Raw genomic sequence first — 9,886 nt, 5'->3', positions numbered from 1 at the left:
TTACACATAGCAATTTGCTCCCCTAAGTCCTGACCACGAAAAAGCAGCCACAGCTTCTGGTTTCACTCCCTCCTTTGGGAACCAGAATTTAGAAACTGCTTCCAAGACACTCTGATGAGCAGCTGACCCATGTCTATTTCATTTGAGGCCCTTTCTTGTTAACCTGTGAGGAGGCTATAGACCATGGCTGTTTTAACAGGAGCCTCACGGGGCAGCCTGTCTTTGCTCCGCTGGTAGGTTTGCCAGTATCTCCTGCTACTCTGACCAGGCAGTTGTAGCTCTGCTCTGGTCTCTCCCAGGAGCCAAGTTCTACCTCCCCTAACTTGGGAAGAATTTGCTTTTTCTTACTAACTTTTAAAAAACAAATGAACAATAATTTGGATTTGAAAGGCATGAGGGAAGGGGTCAACAATCTTGCGCAAGGTGGGAGCTGAAGCTGCGCCCCGTCTGATCTTGGGGCTCTAGGTGCTTTGGGTTTGGTGGAGCCCTGAAGGGGCCAATGGGGTAAGATTGAAGGACCACCCCCTCCACTTTTACTTCTTCCTTTTACTTTTTCCTTCACTCCTCCAGGCCACTCAGGAACATCAGAGGGAGCAAAGCCACCTCTTAGCTCCTTTCCAGACATGCCAGACACATGGGTGATAAGATCCTGAAGACTAATGACAAAGTTCAGGGGTTCGCCTAGGTTTCAGGAGCCTTCAATAGACTGCATGACCTTGGTCAAGCCCCCTCCTTCCTGTGGGTCCCTAGTTGTCCCATCACCAAAATCATCAAATGGCTTGACCAGGGGTTCTCGACAGGCCCTGGCATCCTTGATGGGCTGGGCTCAGTCTTAGCACTGCCTCAGAAAGCAAGTGCTTCTGGGTTCAGCCTCACACACACCCAGCTTGCTGACAGGGATGCAGGAAGGGCCACTGGAGAAATGTTGAGAAGCATCTGGAGCAGGCCGGTGGCCTGAGCTGTGGGGGATGCAGCTTGGGAGAGCGGGGTCCCACCGTCTGGGCTCAAGTGGGGTTGCAGAGTGTGAGTTGTGGACACCTGCAGCAGAGGAATGGGTTAAACTTGTAGGGTCCTGGGTGCCACCCAGACATAAAGGTCAGGTTGTCTGTGGGTGAAGCCTCCGGAGATCCTGATTTTACTCAATTGCGTGAGGAACAGTAATTACAACTAACACTTATTGGGTGCTCATTTTGTGCCAAGACTAAGTGCTTTACATGCATTAACTCACTTAATCCTTATAGCAACCACGCTATGAAGTCAACTCTGTGAGCAGGCTTCCCAGGTACTTCCAGGTAATTTTTATGTCCTGAACTGGGGTGGAGGATTGAGGGGGTGAGGTTACCAGAATTAATAAGAAGGGGAAGCGCTACACACACTGGCCTTTCATTCAGATGGCAGCTTCAAAGCTGCTGGACTGAGCACTGAGTAGAAGCTTGGTTGAATCTGACACTGGCTTAGGGGTGTGTGTGTGTGTATGGAGGGAAAAACCGAAAACCCCCTCAATAACTTCAATTCTGACATCTCCCTCAGGACCCCTCAGAATGGGCAAGGAAGCATCTCACTGAGGCCATGTTAGGGGGACCTCTATGGGGAATGCCACGGGTTAGGGAGGACAATTTCACAGGGCCTCAGTTTCCCCAGGGATGCTGGGAGGGCCAGGACCAGCAGTTCCCTCGGACCTCTTTCAACTCCCAGACCCCATGAAATGCTATGTGTCCACTGATTAACCAGTGGGATTCTTTGCTTGGAAAACTTCTGAAATAGCTGGGCCTGGAAAGGTGGGCAGATGTTTTTCAAGTCTTGGTATGAAGGTGGGGCCGGGCCAGGTAGCATTGCTGGTGCTTTGGCGTGACTTCTTGTGAAGAGCAGATGAAGAGAAGGGCTTCAGGCCTCCCTTTCTGTTGCCAACCAAAAGATAGCCGAGCCGCCAAGGGCCTTTGGGAATCCTTACAGGAAGGGAAACTGAGACCTGGAGAATTTCCCCAAACTCACTGTCCATTTTAGTATCAAGACCAGAGTTAGGCATTAGGCTCCAGGCTCCTTCCAGAAGCTTTGCTCCGTGGCATTGAAATAAGAAGGCGTCTCCTTCGAGGGAATGTTGTGTTTGGGAATGTGAGTGATGTTATTAAACCAAAAACGTCTCAACCCTCCAACCAACAAAGCCCAGGGCTTGGAGGCTAATTATGTGTTTGCTCGTGAATCATAGGCTGTTCTTGCTGAAGAGACCCACAGTCAGAGCAGAGTGCCTGGTCCCAGCGCTTCTGCTGCTGGGGTGGGACACCCCTGGAGAGTCCAGGTGAGCTGTCTGTCCTGTCTGTCTCCTGGTCTCACTGACTTCCAGGGCCAGCACTGTCACCAAGCGGCACCTCCCAGGAGGGGAGCTGGACCAAGCGGCTGTGGTGGCTGAGGACACGATTGGTCACCGGGGAAGGAAGGTGTAATTAGGGTAGCTTTGTGGATCTTTAACTGGCATTTGTCACAGCTGCCAAGCAGCACCGGGCGGCGTGGGCTATTAGGCTGGCTGTGTGCGGGCTCCTGAGGGCCACAGGCCGCCGAGCCCTTGTCTGAGAAGGCGGCTGAGGAAACATGGCCCTGGCTCCCAGGCTCTGCTGGGTGGCCCCACCCTAACCCTGAGGGCTCCACAGCCAGCCGGTTTGAGGTAGACTATGTGGAGGACCTTTGGAGGAGACTGTGCCAGCAACAAGTGCTAGAAAACAGGAAACCACCCTGCATGTGGTGCTGGGGTGGGCTCTGCAGACTTGAGGATGTATAAAAAGAAAAATCTGCAAATTCCTGAAATTTTTGTTAAGGGAATGTGGCCTACTTTAAACAACAGTGGCTCTGTTCCCATAAGGGAATTATCTTTCCCTCCTCTCCCCCAGCAACCCCTCCCCAGGGCACCTTCCCTGGAGTTGACTGGAAGCCTCCTCCTTAACTGGGGAGCACAGTATAGAGAAAGTATGAGATGGGTCCTCTGAGGGTGCCTCATCTCACACCCTCATTCACACTTGGGGAAGCTTGACAGGCCAATGGAACTCCATCTGCCCAGGCTATGCCAGATTGTGGGTATTTATTTAGACTCTGGTGCTTGGGTGTGAGACCATTTTGAAGCACGCTGGCCACAGCACTACAAGCCGGGATGTCCCTTGGGGAACTTAGAGCTTCACCTTTTGTAAGCCAGCTCAGGGGTCAGTGTTCCCCCACTTCCGCCCACTCCCCCCCACAACGTGCCTTGGAGATGGGCAAACACCCACACCTGTCCACATACTCCTGGGGGCACAAGCCGATCAAAGGGATCTCATCTCCTTGCTTTGGGATTCAACCTCAGCATCTTAAAGTCTTGGGAGGTGAATAGGACAGCAGCTGTCACTCCTGCCATTATCCTGCCACATGTGAGAATCTTCTCTCCAGCTTCCTTGCCAAGTAGTTGCTTAGCTTCCAGTCAAACTCTTGCAGTGATGCGGAGCTTACTCCCCTTATGGGGCAGTCCATGCTGCCTCAAGCAAGGACTCTTTGGGGGTGAACTGGAATCTTCTACCCACTAGTTTTAACCTCTGGAGGCACTTTAAGTAAAGCTTTTTATTTTTATTTTTAATTCCAGGGCAACCCACATCTTTTTTTCTTTTGGTTTATCCACAGTCTCTTCAACGGATACTCAGATTTTTCCTCACCCCCTCTCACCTTTCTCTAGAAAGTTTTTAAAAGACCAATGGTCATTTCCTTCTTGAAGTTCAGGGCAGAACTGAGCACAGCACTATAGGTGTGGCCTGACAAGGGCAGTGCAGAGTAGACCTCCTTTGTTTTACACTCATACTTTTATTAATGCAGTCTGAGGTCACATTAGCTTTTGCAAGCTGTCTTCTTTCTTGTTACTATCAATTAAAAGCTCTCTCTATTTTTTTCTCCTGGAGTAGATGTTGAGTCACTTTTTTCTGTGCTTCCTGTTTAAGCATTAGTGTACTGCTCTCAGATTCTGGTCCTGACATTTGTTTCTATACAAGTTTATCCTTTTAGATATGTCGGTAACTTAATCTGGTCCCGTTCATGTGTGTGTAGATTCCCTTGACCAAATTATTCATCCTTTTTATTTGTTCCTGTTCTGCACACCTAGTCAAATCCCGTAACAGTACAGCAGGTCGCTCTTGGGTGTGAATATGTGAACTATCCAGGTCTGCGCGGATGAAGATGAACTTGGCTTCTGTCCTCAGAGTAAACTTTTTGGGAGCAGGCGCCTGGTGTTGAGCTGAGGCCAGGTTGGGATACCTGGATTATTCTGAGGCATAGGCTAGCTTCTGGACTCCACGGGTGGAGGGGACAAAGAGAAGCCAGAGAAATACCTTCTCTATTCAGTCAGTTTGTGCCTGACAGGTATCATTTGAAATGCCTTCCTGTGACTCAGGATTTTTGCTCACTGAAAGGAGAGGTGCTGTAAGAACACCCAAGGAATTCACCCAGGAATCTGGAGATGGAGGCTTTAAGCTCTGAGGCTCAGTTCCCCTGCTTCCTCCCCAGACTCATAAAATGATGGCAATGTATGCCGAGCATTTCTTAACCCTGACAAGCCTCAGGTGGAAATCATAGAAGTCCTTAGTACCTCGACCAAGAGTGCCAAGATTAGAAGCTCTGTGAGGTCTTTTTGCTCTGAGTGTCTCTCAAGCCCACGATGTGGATGAGGCTGGAACGGTATTGCATGTCCATCACACACCCGTGTCCTGTGTGCTCCTCACAACAGCCTGGGGTGGGGGTAGAAGTTAGCATCCTGATTTAATAGATGAGGAAGCTGAGCTTGGAGGCCTTGAGCTTTGTTCAAGGTCAAATAGCTAGTTAGCTGTCCTTAAATGTTTGTGTAAAGACCTGTCTCCATGCTCCCTGCCTGCCTCCACATTCTTTTGCTTTTCTTCTTCTTTTTTTTACATGTAGAATGGTGTTTGTTATAACATTTATTTTTTTAAAATAATACAATAGTTTATTTTTACATCATTTTGTACTTTTTTTCCCATCTCAATTGTAATCCCCGTGTGTTTCCCATCACCTAGTCAACATTCTTTTTCTTTTTAAAAAATATTTATTTGATTTATTTATGCGTACAAGAGCTGGGGTGCAGTGGGGGGAGTGCTGAGAGGATGCACCAGAGACAGTGGGGAGCAGAGCAGGCAGAACTGCTGAAGGGAACAGCAGATGGGTCAGGAGAGGTCTTCTGTGCCGTGTGGGTTGGCTCCCTGGCTGGGGATCGAACTTGTACTGCCGTTTCTGGTGATAGCTTGATAGTGCTGAGACGTTAACCCTGTGCCGCCAGGGAGGCCCACAACCATTCAATGTTTCTTTGTGGATGCTGCATCTGGTACCCAGCAGGCAGATCTCAGGCATCAGCTGAGCCCCTGTTCCTCCTTCCGGCAGGACAGGAAATGGCGAAGATGGAGGAAAGCTGGTTGTGTTTAACTTGGATGGGGCACATGAGAAATGGTTACCAGAAGGACAGCTTGTTGATAGTGGTGACGGGGTAGGGCAGGGTGGGGCTCAGGAGGAAAACGCTGAGCCCCTCTGCTGATTTCCTCTCGATTCACCAGGGTGCTCTTGCCTGTGCCATTGTGGAGCCTGGGAAGACCACCCACATGTGAGAGCAATTAATGCTGGAATCTGGGAAAGCTTCCTAGGAGTGACTGCTTTTGTGTTAGACTTGGAGGAATGGGAAAGATTTGGAGGAGCATGCCCACATGCGAGTTTACGGCAACTGCTTGGGCAAAGGACGTCCTACTTGGGAAGTAGGACAGCTTTGGGGGCGAGGAAGCTTGTTTCCCCAGACCACAGGTAGCATAAGCTGGGTGTGTTGTGATGAGCTTCAAAGGCCACAGTATTTGGCACGAAGGTTGGTGTTGGCTTAAGAATGGCTGCAGTGTGAGTGCGGTGACCTTGACTCCTGTGTGCTTCCTCCCTTTGCAGAGGCCATGCCACTGAAACATTATCTCCTTCTGCTGGTGGGCTTCCAGGCCTGGAGTGCAGGGTCGGCCTACTATGGCTGCCCTAGCGAGTGCACCTGCTCCAGGTCCTCGCAGGTGGAGTGCAATGGGGCACGCATCGTGGCCGTGCCCACCCCTCTGCCCTGGAACGCCATGAGCCTGCAGATCCTCAACACACACATCACTGAACTCAACGAGTCCCCCTTCCTCAACATCTCGGCCCTCATTGCCCTGAGGATTGAGAAGAACGAACTGTCTCACATTATGCCTGGTGCCTTCCGCAACCTGGGCTCCCTGCGGTACCTCAGCCTCGCCAATAACAAGCTTCAGGTTCTGCCTATTGGCCTCTTCCAGGGCCTCGACAACCTCGAGTCACTCCTTCTGTCCAGCAACCAGCTGATGCAGATCCAGCCGGCTCACTTCTCCCAGTGTGGAAACCTCAAGGAGCTGCAGTTGCATGGCAACCACCTGGAGTATATCCCTGATGGCGTCTTTGACCATTTGGGGGGCCTCACCAAGCTCAATCTCGGCAAGAACAGCCTCACCCACCTCTCGCCCAGGGTCTTCCAGAACCTGGGCAACCTGCAGGTGCTCCGGCTGTATGAGAACAGACTCTCGGACATCCCCATGGGTACTTTTGATGGGCTTGGCAACCTCCAGGAGCTGGCCCTTCAGCAGAATCAGATTGGCATGCTCTCCCCTGGCCTCTTCCACAATAACCGTAACCTCCAGAGGCTCTATCTGTCCAACAACCAAATCTCCCAGCTGCCCCCTGGCATCTTCATGCAGCTGCCCCAGCTCAACCGCCTCACGCTCTTTGGGAATTCCCTGAAGGAGCTCTCCCCGGGGATCTTCGGGCCCATGCACAACCTGCGTGAGCTTTGGCTCTATGACAACCACATCAGTTCTCTACCTGACAATGTCTTCAGCAACCTCCCCCAGTTGCAGGTCCTGATCCTCAGCCGCAACCAGATCAACCACATCTCCCCAGGTGCCTTCAACGGGCTGGCGGAGCTCCGGGAGCTGTCCCTCCACACCAACGCCCTGCAGGACCTGGATGCCAATGTCTTCCGCATGTTGGCCAACCTGCAGAACATTTCCCTACAGAACAACCGCATCAGGCAGCTCCCGGGGAATATCTTCGCCAATGTCAATGGCCTCATGACCATCCAGCTGCAGAATAACCAGCTGGAGAACCTGCCGATGGGCATCTTCGATCACTTGGGGAACCTGTGTGAGCTGCGGCTCTATGACAACCCCTGGAGGTGCGACTCTGACATCCTCCCCCTGCGCAACTGGCTCCAGCTCAACAAGCCCAGGCTGGGGACAGACACCCTCCCGGTGTGTTACAGCCCAGCCAATGTTCGAGGCCAGTCTCTCATCATCATCAACGTCAATGTCCAAGGTCCGAGTGCCCAGAGTCCTGTGATGACCGAGGGGCCCATCTACCCAGAAACGCCCCAGTACCCAAGCACCTCGGGCTACCCCGACACCACCTCCTCCACGGACTTCACCACCATGGAGGACTACACAGACCTGACCACCGTCGAGAACACTGATGACCGGGGCACGTGGGGCATGACCCGGGCCCAGAGTGGGCTGGCCATTGCTGCCATTGTCATTGGCATCATCGCCCTGGCCTGCTCCCTGGCTGCTTGTATCTGCTGTTGCTGCTGTAAGAAGAGGAGCCACGCGGTCCTGATGCAAATGAAAGCGCCCAATGAGTGCTAAAGAGGCAAGCCGGAGGCAGGACTGGGGAATCGAGAGGCCGCCAGAGCAGCTGGAATGTCATCCGTCAACCTTCGCCTCGGGGTGCACAGAGATATCCCCTGAGCCTCGCTGTGGGCCCTGAGAGATAGGGGTCCCACCTCTCTCTGACCTGCCTTGCCCTTCTGTCTCCAGGAGAAGTAGGTCTTATGGGACTTTCTTACCACAGGGAAGGCTTGCAGCTCACAGGAAATCCTTGTGGGGTTCTCGTTTGTATCCCTGGCTTCTCACAGAAACCCCCTCCTCCGAAGCCTCACCAGCACTCCCTCCAGAACAGCCTGCCCTGTGCCCGCCCTCCTGCTGGCCTGTGCAGACTCAGTTACTACAATGCCTGCCCACTTTGTGGGAATAGTTCTCCACAGGGACAGTCCCTCTTTCAAGTATTATGTAAGTTGATGTCCCTTCTTTTGCTCCTCTTGTTTGTGTACCCCCGAATGTAAGGTCTCCCCCAATTTTCTGTTCCTGAAGGTAGGGTGCGTGCTCTCCTTTCAAGAAGGCTTCTAACCACTGAACTGGTTTTTAAGAGCTGCCCAGCACCCTGGCTTTCTGAGTGCTGGCAAAGGGAAGGAGCACGATGCTTCTCGGTGCCTGGAGTCGGAGCCGTCAGCACCATGTCCTGTGACTCTTGTCTGGAAAAGGCAGAAAGCCGTGTGCCAGGTCAACCTTCTAGAGAATACTTCCGGACGGAAATGTTGCTTTGAAAAATTTCACCCTTAAAGGAATAAAGTAAGATAGAAGTTCTGACCCCTAAAAATCACTCAGATCACCTCGTTGGTCCCAGACAGAGAGAGCAGCCTACTACTACCTGGGCTCCTTGTGCTCACCCTGGGCTTTTTCTCTTTTGACATTTTCCCGAAGAACAACTTACACACGGAAAAGTGGGAGCGTGCTAATGTGTGGGTTGATGGATCTCCACAAACTATACACTCCCGTGCGGTCAGCATCCAGACCAAGGATTTCACCAGCGTCCTCCGCTCCATTGGACAAGCCCTGCATTTGTGGAGAGGACATGAACTGACCTGGGAATTGGCTCCCCATGGGCCCGGGGGGGGTGTCTCAGAGCTCCCCATGCTGTTCAGCCCTTGCAGAGGCTCAGCTGCCAGGGTGGCGTATATGTGGGTATACTCTGGCCTGCACAGGAGATTTTATGAAATTCCTAGACCCAGGGAGGCACCCAAGCTGGCTAGAGCAGAAGTAACAAGACTTCAGCAGCCCATACAACCACACGCCACGCCTGCCAGCATGATGTCTGCTGTTCATGGCAGCCCCTCTGCCTGGGCCTTTTATGGGCATGACATGCCTATGACTGTTTCTAATTTTCACTCTCCTTTTGGGGGAAGTGAAATAGTTCAGAGATGAGATCCTTTCATTGAGCAGTCACGTGTAATGGATCCCACAATCCCCCTAATGCCATGGTAAACTCAATCAGCATTACAGTCAGCTGGCGACGGAACTCCAGAATTCTTGGCCACAGCAGGCAACCCCAGAGTGCTGGCAGGGTGTGCTGCAGCTGTGGTCTTTCTGAGTCTCTGTCTGGGGTCTGGCCGTCAGAGATGAGTTGTTTGGTCTCTGCCTTGAGGTCCGGTCACATGATCCCTGCCCCACCCCCATCCGCCCGCTGGCACATATATTCCCCTGGCACACACACTGGTAAAGAAATCCCCCATGTGATGTGCTTGTCTTCTTCTGGATAACTGATCTAGTTTAGAAGTTAAAAGTAGCGAAGTGGGGATTTTATATCTCCATGCCTGCCTTGGAAATACCTGCAACCAATGCTAGAAGGATCTAGAAATCTGCCATCAGTTGGCTGTTACTTGTGCCCTGTGCCCCAAAAGACAGATAAGCAATCCCCAGGGACTTCAGCAACCTGATGCTGGCAGGTTTCCCTCCAGTCCTTAGCACAAAGGGTCTAGAAGGGGCGTGTAGGAATTCACGCGGTCTGTAGCTCTTTACTCGGTCCCAGAGCACCTGGCAGAAATGGGGCCTGTTAGGGGCAATGACATCATCTCACCCACATAAATCTGGGTGTCCAAAATGTTTTTAAAATATTTGTAATAACCGGTGGATGTTCATCAGACTTGCCAGGGCCCAAAAGAAAGCGAGCCCAGCACTTGCTCACGGACATCACGGCATGGTAGCCTGGCATGCTGCTCCTGGGATCT

At 51.9% G+C, this 9,886-nt stretch overlaps 1 protein-coding gene across 1 annotated transcript; it reads left to right on the top strand.

The window, feature by feature from the left end:
• The first annotated feature begins 5,945 nt into the window (after nucleotides 1-5,945).
• On the top strand, nucleotides 5,946-7,688 carry LRRC15 (leucine rich repeat containing 15). Its single transcript, XM_004675110.1, has one exon. The coding sequence runs from the start codon at nucleotides 5,946-5,948 to the stop codon at nucleotides 7,686-7,688; it is 1,743 nt and encodes a 580-aa protein (XP_004675167.1).
• The last annotated feature ends 2,198 nt before the right edge of the window (nucleotides 7,689-9,886 follow it).

This window comes from Condylura cristata, unplaced genomic scaffold (genome assembly GCF_000260355.1).
Source record: "Condylura cristata isolate star-nosed mole 26May11 unplaced genomic scaffold, ConCri1.0 scaffold00003, whole genome shotgun sequence".
NCBI lineage: Eukaryota > Metazoa > Chordata > Mammalia > Eulipotyphla > Talpidae > Condylura > Condylura cristata.
The sequence above is the reverse complement of the archived record's forward strand: the minus strand, read 5'-3'. Positions and strand labels throughout refer to the sequence as shown.

Excerpts from the sequence above, each read along its gene's own strand:
- LRRC15 (XM_004675110.1), top strand. The coding sequence starts at position 5,946 with ATGCCACTGAAACATTATCTCCTTCTGCTGGTGGGCTTCCAGGCCTGG.